General features: G+C 32.5%; 2 protein-coding genes across 2 annotated transcripts; one reads left to right on the forward strand and one right to left on the reverse strand.

Annotated features, from left to right (window-relative positions):
- Window positions 1-1,392: 1,392 nt before the first annotated feature.
- Window positions 1,393-10,460, reverse strand: LOC134699050 (endonuclease/exonuclease/phosphatase family domain-containing protein 1-like). The gene is made up of 9 exons (XM_063560735.1): window positions 10,393-10,460; window positions 9,981-10,220; window positions 9,575-9,626; window positions 8,796-8,903; window positions 8,230-8,358; window positions 5,613-5,748; window positions 5,177-5,230; window positions 3,815-3,955; window positions 1,393-1,568 (listed from the first exon to the last, which is right to left on the reverse strand). The coding sequence occupies exons 1-9, from the start codon at window positions 10,458-10,460 to the stop codon at window positions 1,393-1,395; spliced, it is 1,104 nt and encodes a 367-aa protein (XP_063416805.1).
- Window positions 10,461-10,470: 10 nt separating this feature from the next.
- On the forward strand, window positions 10,471-20,695 carry LOC134699051 (endonuclease/exonuclease/phosphatase family domain-containing protein 1-like). Its single transcript, XM_063560737.1, has 9 exons — window positions 10,471-11,044; window positions 11,899-12,127; window positions 12,482-12,533; window positions 13,205-13,312; window positions 13,750-13,878; window positions 16,352-16,487; window positions 16,870-16,923; window positions 18,145-18,285; window positions 20,520-20,695. Exons 1-9 carry the CDS (start codon window positions 10,471-10,473, stop codon window positions 20,693-20,695), a joined length of 1,599 nt encoding a protein of 532 aa, XP_063416807.1.
- The last annotated feature ends 3,246 nt before the right edge of the window (window positions 20,696-23,941 follow it).

Consider the following 23,941-nt stretch of genomic DNA (forward strand, 5'->3'; position numbering starts at 1 on the left):
AAAAAGAGACAACCTTCTGTCTTTTTCCATTCAAAACATGTTTTCTTTTTTTACTTTATACAAACTAACATAAAAAAAAATGAGGAATAGCATTAACTCCTAACGAGGAAGACTGGATGGGTCGAAGGGATAAGCCTCTCTAATTAAAACTGTACTACATTTAACAGAACTGATTAAGTTACAAACATTTAGATGTAGTAATTCAAGTTTATCTCAACTGTTGTAAGGTTTAATATAATGTTTATAGAGCTTTTGCTTGAATTGTGCTGCTTTATATTTTGAAAATCTTATTTCTTCTGTATTTTTAAGCTCTAATTAAAATCTGGCTATTTTTATTTATTATCTTTATTTTCCTTATCCTAAAAAAAAGAATCAGGTAACATAATACTATTCCGTTTCGTTTAAATCATGGACATGGTTACGGCAATGAAATATAATTTTTTATTTAAGAAATATGGAGTAAAATTTGGCTATTCGCAATTTAAAGTGCCGGTTTTTATCAAGGTTCTATAGATTTGTAGACCTATTTCACAAATATTTTATAAAATACATTTGACAATATATTAAATGCTACATATATAAAATCTCTTCAACATTCCGAAATATCGCCTTATTACTTATATGTAGTACCTATAATTTGCCTAAAATGTTATTTGAAATGATGCAGTTTGCCTGTAATTCATTAGTAAAACTATTTATTTTGCCAGTTTTACATGCAAATATTGCGTTAAATGTACAATATATTGGACAATAATCTATAACTTGGACGTTTGGAACGTTGAATATTTTCTTGTTTACTGGTATTTGACACAAGAAAATCATGTTTACTATTGCACTTTATTTACCAACATGGGTTAAGAGAACACTGTGCAAAATGTCGTAAAATTTGGCATGAATTGTGTCCTGGATTTAATGCGTCAGCAATTCATATGTACCAATTCAAAATAAATGATGATAACTATCACATAACGTAAATTTATACAGATCACAAGCTTAATTATACAGGAAATGCATGTGAGCTGAAGATTTAATAAAATAATTAGTGTAGAAATACATAGTCTTTAGAGTTTTATTGTTTTACTTTTTATTCGTTTCCCATTGTAGTTTTCCGTAAGTAACGATTTATCAATTACATAAATCGTAATTATATAATTAGTTCCTAAAACCTAACATCTATATATTTTATTGACTAATTTTTCTAAAAAAGTCTACATTTACGTCTTAATGATACTAACATATGCACCTTTCGACAAATATATGTATGATGAGTCATTGCAGGGATTATTTTAATACATGATAATTTTAATAAAGCAGATATTGTGTTAACGATTTTTGTAGAACGCTATCATCATTAACGTTTGATGTGATTTGAAATTTGTTCCACAACGTCTATCAACCAGTTAGGGTAAAACTTGTATCCGGAATCATTCTCAGATCTGCCGAGTCATAGTCTTTCCCTGTGTATAGCTCTGTCCAAACTGGACAGTGGTCACCGACATCACCTCCCCACGACCATCCGTTGGGTATCAATGGACTTGTCAGATTTTCTCTAATAACACCTGAATTACCTTTAAAATAGAAATATAAAATAATTACACAAATTATATTGCTCACAATCATGATAATCTGCTTATAATCATTTTTTTTTTGCGCAGTAACATTTACAAGAACATGCACATTTTAGATATTGATACTTTCTACTAAAGCTTAAATTTTGAACCTATTGACAACAATCAGTTTTGTCTTATATCTTTCGATTAGAAAAAAGTAAAATCACAAAAATACTGAACTCAGAGGAAAATCAATTTGGAAAGTCCATAATCACATGGCAAAATCAAAAAACCAAACGCATCAAAAACGAATGGACAAGAACTGTCATATTCCTGACTTGGTACAGGCATTTTCAAATGTAGAAAATGGTGAATTAAACCTGGTTCTATAGCGCTAACCCTCTCAGACAAGCTAAGTTTTGCACGAGAGAAGAAGAGCTTTAGTTTTAAAGAAGAGAGAAAGAATTTTTTTAAAACATATACTTTCCCATAATAAAATGAATATATAAATAGTTGATCTTAGCTGTATTTGATCCTCAATGTTCTTTCTCAACTGTCTTTTTTCTCGGCCTTTTCAATTTTGGTTAGAGTGTCACTGATTCGGTTCGAGTGTCACTGATTCGGTTCGAGTGTCACTGAAAAGATTTTTTTGAGAGGAAACGCGCGTGAAGCATACAAAATTATAATCCTGGTATCTTTGGTGAGATTTTTTTTTTTATAAAACTAATGACTAAACATTTACCACTAGACGAATTATATAAATTAAATAATACACAAAATTTTAGCATTGGTATGGAACAAGTTATAGAAAGTTAACTCATGCACTTTTTTTATTTAAGTCCAAATGTAACAAAAGCTACGCGACACGATATATTGTGACATATTTTTAACTTATTATGCTGAAGATCATTCTCCACCAGTTTATAAGAGAAATGTACATTTCCAGTGAGTTTGTTTTAATTATTTGTAGGTTTTCTAAACCTTGTGTATTTGTGTTTTAACTCGCGTCTAAGGCAGTTTTTGTGGCAAAGAAAGAGATATGATTACTTTGTATTACATCCCTTTGTATTAGAGGTATCAAGCATTATTTTAATTTTTGACTATTTTAGTCGAATGTACATTAAATTGTACGTCGATGTTTTGACATTTGTTCTTTAATATTACCCCAGTTTTGTGCTTATATACCAGTATTAAGGTAAGCTACAAGGAAAGAGAACAAAATAACGTGCGTAACATCTCTTTGGCTACCATGTAACAAACCTTAATTTGACCATTGAACGCGCGTCTGGCGTACACAGCCTGGTATCTTCGATCAGTCTTTTTACATAAGTACTACGTTAGTACGTTAAGGCGAGATACCTTGATGAAATATGTGCATGAATGTCATAATCAATGATACGACGCATGTATAGTGGACCATTGACTGCATAATTTACTAGATAAACTAGAGTTTACCCTTGCTTAATCTTTATGATTTTGTGATATGTCTTGGAAGATTATTGTGTACACTACTGATTGATTTTTTGTTATCTTATTATTTTTCCAACTTTAATATTAACATTTTCATGATGAGTTTGTTAAATAAAGGCAACAGTAGTATACCACTGTTCAAAACTCATAAATCCATGGAAAAAAAATCGGGGTAACACACTTAAACCGAGGGAAACGCATTAAATAGAATGAGAGAACAACGACATAACACTAAAATGTAACACACACAGAAACGGACCGAGCATCAGACAAATTCTGAGAATAACAAATATAACATGAAAACCCAATACATGAATTTGGGATAGACAAGTTCCGTGACACGTCTTATTGCAATGTGAATTTACACTAAAAAAATTAGAGAAAACAAACGATGCAACGTTGAAATGTAACACACACACACACACACACACACACACACACACACACACCTACACACACACACACACACACACACAGAAACGAACCTTAATATAACAATGGTCATATTCCTGACTTGGTACAGGTCTATTTTAAAGGAAAAAATGGTGGGTTAAACCTTGTTTTGTGGCATGCCAAACCTCGCACCTTTATGGCGTGTAATACTAAAAAGTACATTGCTCCTCTTGGTTAATCATTGACGTATACGGTTGTGTTTTGCTTTCCGTGAAACCTGAAGATAACACGATGGTTATAGTTGTTGTCTCATTTATCAGTTTTCAATATGTCAGATAATTTTCATGCTTCAACATATTAACGAGTGTCAAATATTGCTGACAGATAAAATTATTCAATACCTGAAAATGCCTTATTTGTTCTGCTACTTATCCATATATGATCATAAATCTGGCTACCTTCAAGATTGCTATTGCTGATGTTCGTAAACTCACTAACTGGAACACAATTACTATATCCTTTCTCTCTCATAATATCAAAGTCTAATAAGAAATATAGTAATTTTTAAAAAGGTCAGATTGTTTACAATTGTATAAAATCATTAATATCAGTTGTTCATGCTTTGACTAAGATATGAAGTTATTGTTTTAATTTCTTTTTTTATATATTTGAAAACAAACATTTAAGTAGACAGATATGTCACTGCATTTCATTCTACTGTAAACCATTATTCAATGATACAGTCCAGACCGAGGAGCCATTCTAATTATTTACTTAATAAATGTTAAACCAAGAATAAATTCCCCATTTCTGTGACAGTTTAAATGTGGACCCCTTTTGTGTGCAATCTAGAACTGTTAAATGGTAATTTTGTATCGTCCATTTCATCTCCTGAATACAGCCTAATTACGCTGCAGGGGTGTAAACACTAATACTTCAAATTATTATAAATAAGGATCAACAGTGGTCTACTGATGTTAAAACTCATAAATTGTTTTGATATACGAGCGAAGACACAAGGAGAACCTGGGGGATCGCAATAACTCCAAACACATTTCGACCTGGTGCATACATCGACAGAGAGAGCTATTTGATAGCATTGTCCATTCATTTGTCTACTAAAAAGTAAAATCACAAAAATACTGAACTCCGAGTAATATTCATAAAGGAAAGTCCCTAATCAAATGGCAAAATCAAAAGCTCACACACATCAAACGAATGGATAACAACTCATATTCTTTGGTACAGGCACTTTCTGATGTAGAAAATGGTGGATTGAACCTGGTTTTAAAGCTAGCTTAACCTCTCACTTATATGACAGTCGCATCAAATTCCATTATAATGACAAACGATGCGTGAACAAAACAAACAGACACTGTAGGTAACAATGTCAAAAATAGGGACACCGCAGTCAACATTGTATTATCATCTTAATCACTATAAAAACAAACAAATGTTACTAAGAAGCACAAAAAGACATACATCAAATTTAACATCCTCATTTTGTTTTCTTATTATACGATGTTCTTTATCTAATACTAATTATTCTTTCTACCTTTAGTTTTATTTGAAATTTTATCAAGAACCATAACCATAATTCACAAGCATTGCCATCAGTATTGGTCATATTACGGAGCGTTTTTCAGGTTAATGTCTCGAGTTCTACCTCATGAAATGGGTTGCATCAGCAGCTCTTATAAAATTGAAATATAATACAGTTTAACTTGAATAAACTGTGTACTGCTGTTACGCTGTTATCATACCTTCCATTTTTGGGTCTAAATTGAAATCTCCTAACATAAGGATATCCTCCTCTCCTGAAATAATATTAAAATGACATATAATTAAATTATTGTTGCATAAAGGCTTTTGGGAGCATTGCTTAAAATTATTTTACACTGAACAGTAAATGACAGATATGTAAAAACGCTGTTTTTGTCATATTCAAAACTAGCATTATGTCTTTAGGTAGCTTTAAAATACTCTAACCATTTAATCTGAAATATCTGAAAAGGAGGTAAAATTATATGATTTTTTTATTCTGATAGGTTGATAATTCCGTGATTGACAATTTATTACAACAAACATACATTTCAAGACAAGCTAACATAAAACCCGGGACTTTTTTGATCGATTCTTTGACACAATCACTAGCCTTGGAAACTGGTTTACTGCACTGCTACCAACGTATTTGATTACCTGGGTATTGTTTTTCTATGGCATCTATCACTTCAGGTACTTTATCTATCTCCTTCTGAAGCCTTTCTAAGTCTTCATTATCTAAACCAGTAGCTTTTAGATGTACACTCGCTATTATACAATCAAATTTTTTGATCTACAAAACACGTATTATAAATGTTTTTTCACCAGATCTTTATAAAATTATAATATTCACCATTCAACAAATATCAAAAAGAATCATATTGCAGAATGCCAAGACCATCAACACTGTGCTATTGCAAAAGAGAGGCGACATGGATATTCAAACTAAAAAACAGACTGACCATGCAATTTAATTGACTGTATTGTCCTCTCTTATAATTATCATCATTATCATTGCCTTAGTCTTCAATACATTTTATATTAAAAAAAGTTCAATCGAAGCATGGTAAAGGAAAAAAAACAACAAAAACAACAACACTACAAAACACTTCAAAGTTAACTAAATATTAAAAGAATTCAACAACTGGAAGTGAGTTAACGTGCTCTGCAAGAGTCAATTGCACAATCAGGTCTTACCGTCATGAGTGATAAAAATCCGATGTGGTTTGCTGCATTGGGTTGAAGTCATAAAAACGGAATTGAAAGACTGATTATTGCTGAGCGAAATAGAACACATCCATGGATTTCTGTGAAAACTCCTCAAATATACCATGCTTATAACTTGGTATGCCAGATGAGCGTTTTGTCTACCTAAGACTCATGTCAACTTATCGAAAGCAGCACAGATACTAGTAGTCTCAATACGGTCAACCAAACGATGTTATTGTCAATAAAATTAAGTAACAAATGCCTCCAACTTTACCAGCAAGAACCTTTGATTCAATAACTGCCTTCGATCGATTATGGTTTCCAGCAACAATCTATTTAACAAATCCTTATAAAGCCGAAAGTCCTGTTAATTCGTAAAAGCTTAGATAGATAATTAACTTATGCGAATGTTGCGTCAATGTTGCAAGAAAAATGAAAAGTAAACAATAAGAACTCTTAGTCATATCATATGAGTATTCAGTCCTTATTTGACCCTCACTGTCAATATCAGGTTGCGAGTATGAAACTACATCTAACTGTTTGTTTCGTTTTAACTATTTCATGTTTAATGAGATATATGCCAAAAAAAAACAAAAAACTTTGAATTACTCGTGAGATTACCTTGTTTTTACCGTACAGTAGAATGACTATTTGAATATAATGGTAAAAACTTTTATATGACTTAAATGGCTAACAACTGCTATTTTTAAGGTTTGCTATATCTTGCACTACTAGGCAATTATCCTTCAAGTTTAGTACTGATATTCAATGATAAGTATTGTAAATTATCCTATTCTTGATATATATCCCAATGGGTAATAATATTCCATACCTAATAAGTCTGCCAGATACCGGGCTTATATTTTGTTCGACGGACGCATGTTTCGTCTACATAAGAAGAGGAACTAAACGTTTGATAAATGACGACACGACATGCAAATACCAAATACTATCAGTCAAATTATATAAATAAAGGCATATATATATATATATATATATATATATATGTATAAATTACTCCATATCTCCAAATAAAATATGACAAAAACTTAATACTTAATAAGGATGTACTTAGGTGAGGTTTTGGAATTTGTGTCAAACGTTCGGACTCCTTGGTGTTTTCCATACAATACAATGTAAAATATTTTGCCCCATAACACCCATTTATTTTTTCATATAAGACTTAAAAGCTTATGAAAGGTCATTAATCGAAATTCAAAAAAAACTCTTGATTTTCTTTCTTTTGTTTTGAGACTTAATAATATCAATGCAAATATAAGGTAAAAGTCCGAGTCAGCCTTTTCCCGCCATATTTTAAATCTCAAATATCTCGAAAAGGAGGTCCATGACCTATCAATATTTTTAGCTTATTCTTATTATTAATCATGTTAATTGATGCTCTACCAGATTATAGTATCAATTTTAACTTCTTAATTTATTAATTTTCACCTAACCTCACTTAAGTACATCCTTGATACATTTTTCATCCAAAAACAATTGATTTTGTTCAATTCTTTTTCGTGCATGCGGTCAGTTTTATTCAATCGAAATAAACTACATATTGTGCCTGTACCAAGTCGGGATCGTGTGGTGTTTGTGGTATATTTGATTGTTTCTATTTTAACGTCTAATTCTAGTTTGTGTGGTGGTTTGCATAGTCTGTTTTCTGTCCAATATCATTGTATGTATTATTTGATCTCGCTGAATATTTTGAATATGATGAAATTAATCTGAGTAACTAGTTTTTTTTCCATTCGATGGTAAACATTTATCAAATTGTACGAAAGTAAATGCAATTTCTTCTTAGGTATTTGTATTTACTGTTATTAAAAAGTAAAATAACAAAACATCCGAACTCCAAGTAAAATTCAAAACGGAAAGTCCTTTATCAAATGGCATATTCAACAGCTCAAACACATCAAACGAATGAAAAGCATTTTCCATACTTGGTAGATTTCCTTATGAGGAAAATGGTGGATTAAACCTGGTTTTATAGCTATTTAAATATCTCCCTAATATGACAGTCTTATAGAATTCCATAAAATTTTCTGTATATTAAACGCACCTTAAACGTTCCAATAAATGGTGCCCTAGTAAATGGTTTAGGTGAGTCATTTGGTTTTTCTAGCAACTCTGAATGATTTAATGTTATCCCCCTTGCGGTGTCGTATAAAAAGCCATTGTACGCCATACTCTACAAAAATTCAATAATTAATTATTATCTTAACGAAAACTGGAAAAAAACCCAAACATTTTTACTATTTTGATGTTATTCTAGAATGTCAAGCGTGCCCTTTGGACCTTGCCCTACCTTGGAATGTTGGGATTGTACAATTATTTGTTTTCTTCCTTTAATTCATTTCTATACTACAGCTTAAGCTAATTGTACCCTCGGCGTCCGAGATGCCACCGTCAGCCACACTGATTAATTTTTATAATTAGACTAATCCAAGAGGTACCGATTAATGGTAGATGATCTGGATGTACCCTTTGTGTATAATAGCAATTTGAAGAAAAACTATACTTTAAAACATAATTGCAAACGAACAGAATAGCGAAAAGCTCAACACACTTTTTTCTAACTAGGAATAATCGGTATGGCTATTTCTACAGAAAAGAGAGGTGACATACTTGGTACATCCTCCCAGTAGCATCTGATACTACATACTGCCACTTGCCACGATGTCCTGGCCAATTCTTTGTACAGGATAATGATGGACTATTCAGTTCTTCACAAATCTACAATCAAAAACATAAAACTTGCATGTGTAATTGTCTATAATCGGTTACATCAACATCATGTGAACTATTGCAGATAATTGTCTCAATTGTATTCATACTATATATCCTGATTTGAATATTATTTTAATTAGCCCTTTTAGAAGCTTTTACAAAATATGTTTTATTATAAAAATACTTCATAATCAAATTTCGCATTATTATTGACTTTAAACGGACTTTTTGATTATGTCATGTGTACAATCATCAATTCTAATTATCTTGATGATATTTCAAAATAAGATTATCATAACAAGACCGTTGATTACTTATTCATTTAGCTTTTACAAGTAAAGCCCGCATTGCTTACCTGACTTCGTATTGGCTTTGAGAAGAGCAAACGAGCAGCCGAAAATACAGGTAGAAAGCAATGATTTATTTGGCACTGGGCCTACTGATTAGCATTCATTAAGTTTGAAAATACAACTTTTTGTAGAGAAAAATACATACACATCTATCATTATGAATATAGAACTCTCCCTTACAGACATTCCATTGAAATCAGGAAAGGTTAAATAGTCCTAATGATTTATAATTTGAAGACAATATAATGAAAATGAAACAACGATACAGCAAACTCCAGACGAAAGAAGACAACAGACGCTGACATGGTAAATTTTATTGGTAAATACCTTTTCCAGGGCCTTTTTATCAGCCAGCTCTTGAAATGCTATTAAACTAAATCTGAAATTTAACGAAAGTAATATAAGTATTTGTTTCTACTTTCTTTGCTACGCAATGATCAGGGCATTACGCTCTATTTTTGATTAAAATGTTTTCTTTTTGCATCTCTTAAAAATCGGTAGTGTTTAATTGTCATGATCCCTATCTTCGGGTCTATCAAAAGCGTCTTAATTGACATTGTTTTGCTTGTCCCTCTTTGACTTTATTATTTTGTTTTCCTTTTTGTACCTTCAATCAATATATAAAATTTCCTTCTTACGACGCACATTAATGTATGACTTCAGATAAGCACGTGTCAATAATTAAATATTTATTTTATCTTCTTTTTCATAAGATTGTTTTCATGAAACTTACCCATTTTCCAGGATTGTCATACAGACAACTTCTTTTACTCCTGGATTATTAGCTTTTTCTTCATCAAATCTTTCTATATTCCAACTAGCTATTCGTACTACACCTTTTCGTCCATGTCTAAACTTAAATGGTGTCACTGTTGGTCGAGAATATGATTTAATTATGTTAATGATGGGTTCTAATACCTTTAATATATTTTCCGTGGATTCGGATAAACGCCTTTTTTCTGCTATTAGGTATCTCCATGGTTAAAACGGTATGAATGATTTTAGTGAATAGAGCTATTTTTATCTCTGTATATAGAGCAGAGAACTACCGACCAATATCTCTGACTTGTATATGCTGCAAACTCATAGAGCACATAATCACAAGCCATATCATGAACCATGCAGATCGCCACCAAATTCTATACCCATTACAACATGGCTTTCGCTCCAAACGTTCTTGTGAAACCCAGCTAATTGAATTTGTGGACGACATCACTAAAAACATGAGTGCAGGTAAACAGACAGACGTACTAATTATGGATTTCTCTAAGGCTTTCGACAAAGTTGGTCACAGTCTACTCGTCCATAAACTCGAACACTACGGAATCAGAGGAAATGTCAATAGGTGGATTGCTAGCTTCCTATCACATCGGACGCAAGCAGTAGTAGTGGATGGAGAGAGCTCATCACATATTGATGTAGAATCTGGGGTACCCCAAGGCTCAGTCCTTGGGCCCTCGCTATTCCTGTTTTACATCAACGACATGCCTGATGGAATTAAATCTACTATTCGCCTATTTGCTGATGACACCATAGCCTACCTTACAATATCAAACGACAAAGATTCCAACGACCTACAAAAAGATCTAGATAAACTGGCAATATGGGAAACAAAATGGAAAATGGCCTTCCACCCAGACAAGTGCAATGTACTCACCATCAGCAGGAAAAACAACACCATTGCAACATCATACAAACTACATGGTCACACTTTAGAACCTGTCAAAAGCGCAAAATACCTGGGCTGCACATTCACGTCAGAAATGAAATGGAATGACCATGTTCATGCACATTCACGTCAGAAATGAAATGGAATGACCATGTTCATGAACATGGTCATTCCATTTCATTTCTGACGTGAATGTGCAGCCCAGGTATTTTGCGCTTTTGACAGGTTCTAAAGTGTGACCATGTAGTTTGTATGATGTTGCAATGGTGTTGTTTTTCCTGCTGATGGTGAGTACATTGCACTTGTCTGGGTGGAAGGCCATTTTCCATTTGGTTTCCCATATTGCCAGTTTATCTAGATCTTTTTGTAGGTCGTTGGAATCTTTGTCGTTTGATATTGTAAGGTAGGCTATGGTGTCATCAGCAAATAGGCGAATAGTAGATTTAATTCCATCAGGCATGTCGTTGATGTAAAACAGGAATAGCGAGGGCCCAAGGACTGAGCCTTGGGGTACCCCAGATTCTACATCAATATGTGATGAGCTCTCTCCATCCACTACTACTGCTTGCGTCCGATGTGATAGGAAGCTAGCAATCCACCTATTGACATTTCCTCTGATTCCGTAGTGTTCGAGTTTATGGACGAGTAGACTGTGACCAACTTTGTCGAAAGCCTTAGAGAAATCCATAATTAGTACGTCTGTCTGTTTACCTGCACTCATGTTTTTAGTGATGTCGTCCACAAATTCAATTAGCTGGGTTTCACAAGAACGTTTGGAGCGAAAGCCATGTTGTAATGGGTATAGAATTTGGTGGCGATCTGCATGGTTCATGATATGGCTTGTGATTATGTGCTCTATGAGTTTGCAGCAGATACAAGTCAGAGATATTGGTCGGTAGTTCTCTGCTCTATATACAGAGATAAAAATAGCTCTATTCACTAAAATCATTCATACCGTTTTAACCATGGAGATACCTAATAGCAGAAAAAAGGCGTTTATCCGAATCCACGGAAAATATATTAAAGGTATTAGAACCCATCATTAACATAATTAAATCATATTCTCGACCAACAGTGACACCATTTAAGTTTAGACATGGACGAAAAGGTGTAGTACGAATAGCTAGTTGGAATATAGAAAGATTTGATGAAGAAAAAGCTAATAATCCAGGAGTAAAAGAAGTTGTCTGTATGACAATCCTGGAAAATGGGTAAGTTTCATGAAAACAATCTTATGAAAAAGAAGATAAAATAAATATTTAATTATTGACACGTGCTTATCTGAAGTCATACATTAATGTGCGTCGTAAGAAGGAAATTTTATATATTGATTGAAGGTACAAAAAGGAAAACAAAATAATAAAGTCAAAGAGGGACAAGCAAAACAATGTCAATTAAGACGCTTTTGATAGACCCGAAGATAGGGATCATGACAATTAAACACTACCGATTTTTAAGAGATGCAAAAAGAAAACATTTTAATCAAAAATAGAGCTTAATGCCCTGATCATTGCGTAGCAAAGAAAGTAGAAACAAATACTTATATTACTTTCGTTAAATTTCAGATTTAGTTTAATAGCATTTCAAGAGCTGGCTGATAAAAAGGCCCTGGAAAAGGTATTTACCAATAAAATTTACCATGTCAGCGTCTGTTGTCTTCTTTCGTCTGGAGTTTGCTGTATCGTTGTTTCATTTTCATTATATTGTCTTCAAATTATAAATCATTAGGACTATTTAACCTTTCCTGATTTCAATGGAATGTCTGTAAGGGAGAGTTCTATATTCATAATGATAGATGTGTATGTATTTTTCTCTACAAAAAGTTGTATTTTCAAACTTAATGAATGCTAATCAGTAGGCCCAGTGCCAAATAAATCATTGCTTTCTACCTGTATTTTCGGCTGCTCGTTTGCTCTTCTCAAAGCCAATACGAAGTCAGGTAAGCAATGCGGGCTTTACTTGTAAAAGCTAAATGAATAAGTAATCAACGGTCTTGTTATGATAATCTTATTTTGAAATATCATCAAGATAATTAGAATTGATGATTGTACACATGACATAATCAAAAAGTCCGTTTAAAGTCAATAATAATGCGAAATTTGATTATGAAGTATTTTTATAATAAAACATATTTTGTAAAAGCTTCTAAAAGGGCTAATTAAAATAATATTCAAATCAGGATATATAGTATGAATACAATTGAGACAATTATCTGCAATAGTTCACATGATGTTGATGTAACCGATTATAGACAATTACACATGCAAGTTTTATGTTTTTGATTGTAGATTTGTGAAGAACTGAATAGTCCATCATTATCCTGTACAAAGAATTGGCCAGGACATCGTGGCAAGTGGCAGTATGTAGTATCAGATGCTACTGGGAGGATGTACCAAGTATGTCACCTCTCTTTTCTGTAGAAATAGCCATACCGATTATTCCTAGTTAGAAAAAAGTGTGTTGAGCTTTTCGCTATTCTGTTCGTTTGCAATTATGTTTTAAAGTATAGTTTTTCTTCAAATTGCTATTATACACAAAGGGTACATCCAGATCATCTACCATTAATCGGTACCTCTTGGATTAGTCTAATTATAAAAATTAATCAGTGTGGCTGACGGTGGCATCTCGGACGCCGAGGGTACAATTAGCTTAAGCTGTAGTATAGAAATGAATTAAAGGAAGAAAACAAATAATTGTACAATCCCAACATTCCAAGGTAGGGCAAGGTCCAAAGGGCACGCTTGACATTCTAGAATAACATCAAAATAGTAAAAATGTTTGGGTTTTTTTCCAGTTTTTGTTAAGATAATAATTAATTATTGAATTTTTGTAGAGTATGGCGTACAATGGCTTTTTATACGACACCGCAAGGGGGATAACATTAAATCATTCAGAGTTGCTAGAAAAACCAAATGACTCACCTAAACCATTTACTAGGGCACCATTTATTGGAACGTTTAAGGTGCGTTTAATATACAGAAAATTTTATGGAATTCTATAAGACTGTCATATTAGGGAGATATTTAAATAGCTATAAAACCAGGTTTAATCCACCATTTTCCTCATAAGGAAATCTACCAAGTATGGAAAATGCTTTTCATTCGTTTGATGTGTTTGAGCTGTTGAATATGCCATTTGATAAAGGACTTTCCGTTTTGAATTTTACTTGGAGTTCGGATGTTTTGTTATTTTACTTTTTAATAACAGTAAATACAAATACCTAAGAAGAAATTGCATTTACTTTCGTACAATTTGATAAATGTTTACCATCGAATGGAAAAAAAACTAGTTACTCAGATTAATTTCATCATATTCAAAATATTCAGCGAGATCAAATAATACATACAATGATATTGGACAGAAAACAGACTATGCAAACCACCACACAAACTAGAATTAGACGTTAAAATAGAAACAATCAAATATACCACAAACACCACACGATCCCGACTTGGTACAGGCACAATATGTAGTTTATTTCGATTGAATAAAACTGACCGCATGCACGAAAAAGAATTGAACAAAATCAATTGTTTTTGGATGAAAAATGTATCAAGGATGTACTTAAGTGAGGTTAGGTGAAAATTAATAAATTAAGAAGTTAAAATTGATACTATAATCTGGTAGAGCATCAATTAACATGATTAATAATAAGAATAAGCTAAAAATATTGATAGGTCATGGACCTCCTTTTCGAGATATTTGAGATATAAAATATGGCGGGAAAAGGCTGACTCGGACTTTTACCTTATATTTGCATTGATATTATTAAGTCTCAAAACAAAAGAAAGAAAATCAAGAGTTTTTTTTGAATTTCGATTAATGACCTTTCATAAGCTTTTAAGTCTTATATGAAAAAATAAATGGGTGTTATGGGGCAAAATATTTTACATTGTATTGTATGGAAAACACCAAGGAGTCCGAACGTTTGACACAAATTCCAAAACCTCACCTAAGTACATCCTTATTAAGTATTAAGTTTTTGTCATATTTTATTTGGAGATATGGAGTAATTTATACATATATATATATATATATATATGCCTTTATTTATATAATTTGACTGATAGTATTTGGTATTTGCATGTCGTGTCGTCATTTATCAAACGTTTAGTTCCTCTTCTTATGTAGACGAAACATGCGTCCGTCGAACAAAATATAAGCCCGGTATCTGGCAGACTTATTAGGTATGGAATATTATTACCCATTGGGATATATATCAAGAATAGGATAATTTACAATACTTATCATTGAATATCAGTACTAAACTTGAAGGATAATTGCCTAGTAGTGCAAGATATAGCAAACCTTAAAAATAGCAGTTGTTAGCCATTTAAGTCATATAAAAGTTTTTACCATTATATTCAAATAGTCATTCTACTGTACGGTAAAAACAAGGTAATCTCACGAGTAATTCAAAGTTTTTTGTTTTTTTTTGGCATATATCTCATTAAACATGAAATAGTTAAAACGAAACAAACAGTTAGATGTAGTTTCATACTCGCAACCTGATATTGACAGTGAGGGTCAAATAAGGACTGAATACTCATATGATATGACTAAGAGTTCTTATTGTTTACTTTTCATTTTTCTTGCAACATTGACGCAACATTCGCATAAGTTAATTATCTATCTAAGCTTTTACGAATTAACAGGACTTTCGGCTTTATAAGGATTTGTTAAATAGATTGTTGCTGGAAACCATAATCGATCGAAGGCAGTTATTGAATCAAAGGTTCTTGCTGGTAAAGTTGGAGGCATTTGTTACTTAATTTTATTGACAATAACATCGTTTGGTTGACCGTATTGAGACTACTAGTATCTGTGCTGCTTTCGATAAGTTGACATGAGTCTTAGGTAGACAAAACGCTCATCTGGCATACCAAGTTATAAGCATGGTATATTTGAGGAGTTTTCACAGAAATCCATGGATGTGTTCTATTTCGCTCAGCAATAATCAGTCTTTCAATTCCGTTTTTATGACTTCAACCCAATGCAGCAAACCACATCGGATTTTTATCACTCATGACGGTAAGACCTGATTGTGCAATTGACTCTTGCAGAGCACGTTAACTCACTTCCAGTTGTTGAATTCTTTTAATATTTAGTTAACTTTGAAGTGTTTTGTAGTGTTGTTGTTTTTGTTGTTTTTTTTCCTTTACCATGCTTCGATTGACCTTTTTTTAATATAAAATGTATTGAAGACTAAGGCAATGATAATGATGATAATTATAAGAGAGGACAATACAGTCAATTAAATTGCATGGTCAGTCTGTTTTTTAGTTTGAATATCCATGTCGCCTCTCTTTTGCAATAGCACAGTGTTGATGGTCTTGGCATTCTGCAATATGATTCTTTTTGATATTTGTTGAATGGTGAATATTATAATTTTATAAAGATCTGGTGAAAAAACATTTATAATACGTGTTTTGTAGATAAAAAAATTTGATTTTATAATAGCGAGTGTACATCTAAAAGCTACTGGTTTAGATAATGAAGACTTAGAAAGGCTTCAGAAGGAGATAGATAAAGTACCTGAAGTGATAGATGCCATAGAAAAACAATACCCAGGTAATCAAATACGTTGGTAGCAGTGCAGTAAACCAGTTTCCAAGGCTAGTGATTGTGTCAAAGAATCGATCAAAAAAGTCCCGGGTTTTATGTTAGCTTGTCTTGAAATGTATGTTTGTTGTAATAAATTGTCAATCACGGAATTATCAACCTATCAGAATAAAAAAATCATATAATTTTACCTCCTTTTCAGATATTTCAGATTAAATGGTTAGAGTATTTTAAAGCTACCTAAAGACATAATGCTAGTTTTGAATATGACAAAAACAGCGTTTTTACATATCTGTCATTTACTGTTCAGTGTAAAATAATTTTAAGCAATGCTCCCAAAAGCCTTTATGCAACAATAATTTAATTATATGTCATTTTAATATTATTTCAGGAGAGGAGGATATCCTTATGTTAGGAGATTTCAATTTAGACCCAAAAATGGAAGGTATGATAACAGCGTAACAGCAGTACACAGTTTATTCAAGTTAAACTGTATTATATTTCAATTTTATAAGAGCTGCTGATGCAACCCATTTCATGAGGTAGAACTCGAGACATTAACCTGAAAAACACTCCGTAATATGACCAATACTGATGGCAATGCTTGTGAATTATGGTTATGGTTCTTGATAAAATTTCAAATAAAACTAAAGGTAGAAAGAATAATTAGTATTAGATAAAGAACATCGTATAATAAGAAAACAAAATGAGGATGTTAAATTTGATGTATGTCTTTTTGTGCTTCTTAGTAACATTTGTTTGTTTTTATAGTGATTAAGATGATAATACAATGTTGACTGCGGTGTCCCTATTTTTGACATTGTTACCTACAGTGTCTGTTTGTTTTGTTCACGCATCGTTTGTCATTATAATGGAATTTGATGCGACTGTCATATAAGTGAGAGGTTAAGCTAGCTTTAAAACCAGGTTCAATCCACCATTTTCTACATCAGAAAGTGCCTGTACCAAAGAATATGAGTTGTTATCCATTCGTTTGATGTGTGTGAGCTTTTGATTTTGCCATTTGATTAGGGACTTTCCTTTATGAATATTACTCGGAGTTCAGTATTTTTGTGATTTTACTTTTTAGTAGACAAATGAATGGACAATGCTATCAAATAGCTCTCTCTGTCGATGTATGCACCAGGTCGAAATGTGTTTGGAGTTATTGCGATCCCCCAGGTTCTCCTTGTGTCTTCGCTCGTATATCAAAACAATTTATGAGTTTTAACATCAGTAGACCACTGTTGATCCTTATTTATAATAATTTGAAGTATTAGTGTTTACACCCCTGCAGCGTAATTAGGCTGTATTCAGGAGATGAAATGGACGATACAAAATTACCATTTAACAGTTCTAGATTGCACACAAAAGGGGTCCACATTTAAACTGTCACAGAAATGGGGAATTTATTCTTGGTTTAACATTTATTAAGTAAATAATTAGAATGGCTCCTCGGTCTGGACTGTATCATTGAATAATGGTTTACAGTAGAATGAAATGCAGTGACATATCTGTCTACTTAAATGTTTGTTTTCAAATATATAAAAAAAGAAATTAAAACAATAACTTCATATCTTAGTCAAAGCATGAACAACTGATATTAATGATTTTATACAATTGTAAACAATCTGACCTTTTTAAAAATTACTATATTTCTTATTAGACTTTGATATTATGAGAGAGAAAGGATATAGTAATTGTGTTCCAGTTAGTGAGTTTACGAACATCAGCAATAGCAATCTTGAAGGTAGCCAGATTTATGATCATATATGGATAAGTAGCAGAACAAATAAGGCATTTTCAGGTATTGAATAATTTTATCTGTCAGCAATATTTGACACTCGTTAATATGTTGAAGCATGAAAATTATCTGACATATTGAAAACTGATAAATGAGACAACAACTATAACCATCGTGTTATCTTCAGGTTTCACGGAAAGCAAAACACAACCGTATACGTCAATGATTAACCAAGAGGAACAATGTACTTTTTAGTATTACACGCCATAAAGGTGCGAGGTTTGGCATGCCACAAAACAAGGTTTAACCCACCATTTTTTCCTTTAAAATAGACCTGTACCAAGTCAGGAATATGACCATTGTTATATTAAGGTTCGTTTCTGTGTGTGTGTGTGTGTGTGTGTGTGTGTGTGTGTGTGTGTGTGTGTGTGTGTGTGTGTGTGTGTGTGTGTGTGTTACATTTCAACGTTGCATCGTTTGTTTTCTCTTATTTTTTTAGTGTAAATTCACATTGCAATAAGACGTGTCACGGAACTTGTCTATCCCAAATTCATGTATTGGGTTTTCATGTTATATTTGTTATTCTCAGAATTTGTCTGATGCTCGGTCCGTTTCTGTGTGTGTTACATTTTAGTGTTATGTCGTTGTTCTCTCATTCTATTTAATGCGTTTCCCTCGGTTTAAGTGTGTTACCCCGATTTTTTTTCCATGGATTTATGAGTTTTGAACAGTGGTATACTACTGTTGCCTTTATTTAACAAACTCATCATGAAAATGTTAATATTAAAGTTGGAAAAATAATAAGATAACAAAAAATCAATCAGTAGTGTACACAATAATCTTCCAAGACATATCACAAAATCATAAAGATTAAGCAAGGGTAAACTCTAGTTTATCTAGTAAATTATGCAGTCAATGGTCCACTATACATGCGTCGTATCATTGATTATGACATTCATGCACATATTTCATCAAGGTATCTCGCCTTAACGTACTAACGTAGTACTTATGTAAAAAGACTGATCGAAGATACCAGGCTGTGTACGCCAGACGCGCGTTCAATGGTCAAATTAAGGTTTGTTACATGGTAGCCAAAGAGATGTTACGCACGTTATTTTGTTCTCTTTCCTTGTAGCTTACCTTAATACTGGTATATAAGCACAAAACTGGGGTAATATTAAAGTACAAATGTCAAAACATCGACGTACAATTTAATGTACATTCGACTAAAATAGTCAAAAATTAAAATAATGCTTGATACCTCTAATACAAAGGGATGTAATACAAAGTAATCATATCTCTTTCTTTGCCACAAAAACTGCCTTAGACGCGAGTTAAAACACAAATACACAAGGTTTAGAAAACCTACAAATAATTAAAACAAACTCACTGGAAATGTACATTTCTCTTATAAACTGGTGGAGAATGATCTTCAGCATAATAAGTTAAAAATATGTCACAATATATCGTGTCGCGTAGCTTTTGTTACATTTAGACTTAAATAAAAAAAGTGCATGAGTTAACTTTCTATAACTTGTTCCATACCAATGCTAAAATTTTGTGTATTCTTTAATTTATATAATTCGTCTAGTGGTAAATGTTTAGTCATTAGTTTTATAAAAAAAAAAATCTCACCAAAGATACCAGGATTATAATTTTGTATGCTTCACGCGCGTTTCCTCTCAAAAAAATCTTTTCAGTGACACTCGAACCGAATCAGTGACACTCTAACCAAAATTGAAAAGGCCGAGAAAAAAGACATTTGAGAAAGAACATTGAGGATCAAATACAGCTAAGATCAACTATTTATATATTCATTTTATTATGGGAAAGTATATGTTTTAAAAAAATTCTTTCTCTCTTCTTTAAAACTAAAGCTCTTCTTCTCTCGTGCAAAACTTAGCTTGTCTGAGAGGGTTAGCGCTATAGAACCAGGTTTAATTCACCATTTTCTACATTTGAAAATGCCTGTACCAAGTCAGGAATATGACAGTTCTTGTCCATTCGTTTTTGATGCGTTTTGTTTTTTGATTTTGCCATGTGATTATGGACTTTCCAAATTTATTTTCCTCTGAGTTCAGTAATTTTGTGATTTTACTTTTTTCTAATCGAAAGATATAAGACAAAACTGATTGTTGTCAATAGGTTCAAAATTTAAGCTTTAGTAGAAAGTATCAATATCTAAAATGTGCATGTTCTTGTAAATGTTACTGCGCAAAAAAAAAATGATTATAAGCAGATTATCATGATTGTGAGCAATATAATTTGTGTAATTATTTTATATTTCTATTTTAAAGGTAATTCAGGTGTTATTAGAGAAAATCTGACAAGTCCATTGATACCCAACGGATGGTCGTGGGGAGGTGTTGTCGGTGACCACTGTCCAGTTTGGACAGAGCTATACACAGGGAAAGACTATGACTCGGCAGATCTGAGAATGATTCCGGATACAAGTTTTACCCTAACTGGTTGATAGACGTTGTGGAACAAATTTCAAATCACATCAAACGTTAATGATGATAGCGTTCTACAAAAATCGTTAACACAATATCTGCTTTATTAAAATTATCATGTATTAAAATAATCCCTGCAATGACTCATCATACATATATTTGTCGAAAGGTGCATATGTTAGTATCATTAAGACGTAAATGTAGACTTTTTTAGAAAAATTAGTCAATAAAATATATAGATGTTAGGTTTTAGGAACTAATTATATAATTACGATTTATGTAATTGATAAATCGTTACTTACGGAAAACTACAATGGGAAACGAATAAAAAGTAAAACAATAAAACTCTAAAGACTATGTATTTCTACACTAATTATTTTATTAAATCTTCAGCTCACATGCATTTCCTGTATAATTAAGCTTGTGATCTGTATAAATTTACGTTATGTGATAGTTATCATCATTTATTTTGAATTGGTACATATGAATTGCTGACGCATTAAATCCAGGACACAATTCATGCCAAATTTTACGACATTTTGCACAGTGTTCTCTTAACCCATGTTGGTAAATAAAGTGCAATAGTAAACATGATTTTCTTGTGTCAAATACCAGTAAACAAGAAAATATTCAACGTTCCAAACGTCCAAGTTATAGATTATTGTCCAATATATTGTACATTTAACGCAATATTTGCATGTAAAACTGGCAAAATAAATAGTTTTACTAATGAATTACAGGCAAACTGCATCATTTCAAATAACATTTTAGGCAAATTATAGGTACTACATATAAGTAATAAGGCGATATTTCGGAATGTTGAAGAGATTTTATATATGTAGCATTTAATATATTGTCAAATGTATTTTATAAAATATTTGTGAAATAGGTCTACAAATCTATAGAACCTAGATAAAAACCGGCACTTTAAATTGCGAATAGCCAAATTTTACTCCATATTTCTTAAATAAAAAATTATATTTCATTGCCGTAACCATGTCCATGATTTAAACGAAACGGAATAGTATTATGTTACCTGATTCTTTTTTTTAGGATAAGGAAAATAAAGATAATAAATAAAAATAGCCAGATTTTAATTAGAGCTTAAAAATACAGAAGAAATAAGATTTTCAAAATATAAAGCAGCACAATTCAAGCAAAAGCTCTATAAACATTATATTAAACCTTACAACAGTTGAGATAAACTTGAATTACTACATCTAAATGTTTGTAACTTAATCAGTTCTGTTAAATGTAGTACAGTTTTAACTAGAGAGGCTTATCCCTTCGACCCATCCAGTCTTCCTCGTCAGGAGTTAATGCTATTCCTCATTTTTTTTTATGTTAGTTTGTATAAAGTAAAAAAAGAAAACATGTTTTGAATGGAAAAAGACAGAAGGTTGTCTCTTTTTTTCATACATCGCACTTGTCATATTTGATTAAAAAACGTGTGGAATGTGTGACTGCTGATTGATCAGCTGATCACCCTTAATGGCCTGATGACAGTAAATTTATAAATATAACCATATCAATGATAATTCATGTCAGCACAAAAGTGCTGACTAATGGGCTGGTGATACCCTCGGGGAAATAAATCTCCACCAGCAATGACATCGACCCAGTGGTAGTAAATAAACTCATCATAGATGCCAGGACTAAATTTTGTATATACGCCAGACGCGCGTTTTGTCTACAAAAGACTCATCAGTGATGCTCGAATCCAAACAAGTTAAAAAGACGAAACAAAGTACGTTGTAAAGCTAAGGTAATCTATGCCTGAGGTAGAAAAGCCTCAGTATTTCAAAAGTTCAAAATTTTGTGAACAGTAAATTTATAAATATAACCATATCAATGATAATTCATGTCAGCACAAAAGTGCTGACTACTGGGCTGGTGATGCCTTCGTGGAAATAAATGTCCACCAGCAGTTGCATCGACCCAGTGGCAGTAAATAAACTCATCATAGATACCAGGACTAAATTTTGTATATACGTCAGACGCGCGTTTCGTCTACAAAAGACTCATTAGTGACGCTCGAATCCAAACAAGTTAAAAAGGCTTTAAGGAATTTTGGTTCTCAATGCTCTTCAACTTCGTAACAACATCTGCAACAAAGCCAATAGAACAATCGGCTTCCTAAAACGAAACCTGAACATCGGATCAACGTCTGTAAAGGAAAGTGCGTACAAAACACTTGTTAGACCGATAACAGAATACGCCAGTCCTGTATGGGATCCATACAACAAAACAGAAATAGACCGACTAGAGATGGTCCAGAGACGTGCAGCACGTTATGTGATGAATAAACACCAAAATCACTCAAGTGTAAGCAAGATGCTAAACCACCTAGAATGGAGATCACTAGAACAAAGACGAAAAGATGCAAGACTAACCATGCTCTTTAAAATAGTAAACGAGAAAGTTGCTGTGACAAAGGAAGACCGTTTGATTCCACCTAAACGATTGTCAAGAAATATGCATGATAGAAGCTTCCAAATTCCAGCAGCATCAAATGATTACCGGAAATTTTCATTCTTTCCACGAACCATCAAAGATTGGAACAGTCTCCCTCCTGGGGTAGTGTCAGCGCCGTCAGTCGAGGCTTTTAAAGCCTCGGTGACAAAGCTGAACTAAATTCAAAAAATATGGGGGGAGGGGGGAGGGTCCGTATGCGCACCGAAGACATGGCAAAATATTCAGTTTGTTGATTGTGGCCATTATCCGGTAGAAGTAGAAGTAGAAGTACACAATTAAATCGTATCAAAATTAAATATGTTCTAGAATTATTAAATTAAAAATTAATACATCCGCCTTGCATGTAAAACTTTAACATCTTATATTATTATCCATATGTGCGAATAAGGAAATGCAGCATAATATTGAACTGTACATGACCTTCTAGTCCGGGTTCATCAGAGGAGATTGTAAACCTTCACACTACACTATACAAAATCTACTATTTTTTAAGAGGTTGATTGACCCAAAGAGTTCGAGTCGAACATTTTAATATTTAGATTACTTTTATTATATCAATGTCGGTTTCGCTTTTGTTTTATATAATCGATCTAGTAAAAAAAATACATAATTTATTGTGAATTTTACTTTAAGGTTTTTATAACGGAATAGAAACTCTGTTCAGGTACATCACTGATAACCTCTTGTATTATTTACATACATTGTAATAAATTCATCGTAAGTAATATTTAAAATTGTTATATTTTTATAAAAAGTTAGTGTCAATTTCTCTGATAAATTGTCTTTTCTAC

Source organism: Mytilus trossulus, unplaced genomic scaffold, assembly GCF_036588685.1.
Source record: "Mytilus trossulus isolate FHL-02 unplaced genomic scaffold, PNRI_Mtr1.1.1.hap1 h1tg000024l__unscaffolded, whole genome shotgun sequence".
Classification (NCBI taxonomy): domain Eukaryota; kingdom Metazoa; phylum Mollusca; class Bivalvia; order Mytilida; family Mytilidae; genus Mytilus; species Mytilus trossulus.

Excerpts from the sequence above, each read along its gene's own strand:
- LOC134699050 (XM_063560735.1), bottom strand. The coding sequence starts at position 10,460 with ATGTCGTCCACAAATTCAATTAGCTGGGTTTCACAAGAACGTTTGGAG. Across the intron at positions 9,627-9,980 it reads ATGACAATCCTGGAAAATGG|ATTTAGTTTAATAGCATTTC; the intron begins GTAAGTTTCATG and ends GTTAAATTTCAG. Across the intron at positions 8,904-9,574 it reads ATAAAAAGGCCCTGGAAAAG|ATTTGTGAAGAACTGAATAG; the intron begins GTATTTACCAAT and ends TTTTGATTGTAG.
- LOC134699051 (XM_063560737.1), top strand. The coding sequence starts at position 10,471 with ATGAGTGCAGGTAAACAGACAGACGTACTAATTATGGATTTCTCTAAG. Across the intron at positions 11,045-11,898 it reads CCATGTTCATGCACATTCAC|CAGAAAAAAGGCGTTTATCC; the intron begins GTCAGAAATGAA and ends GATACCTAATAG. Across the intron at positions 16,488-16,869 it reads CATAGAAAAACAATACCCAG|GAGAGGAGGATATCCTTATG; the intron begins GTAATCAAATAC and ends ATATTATTTCAG.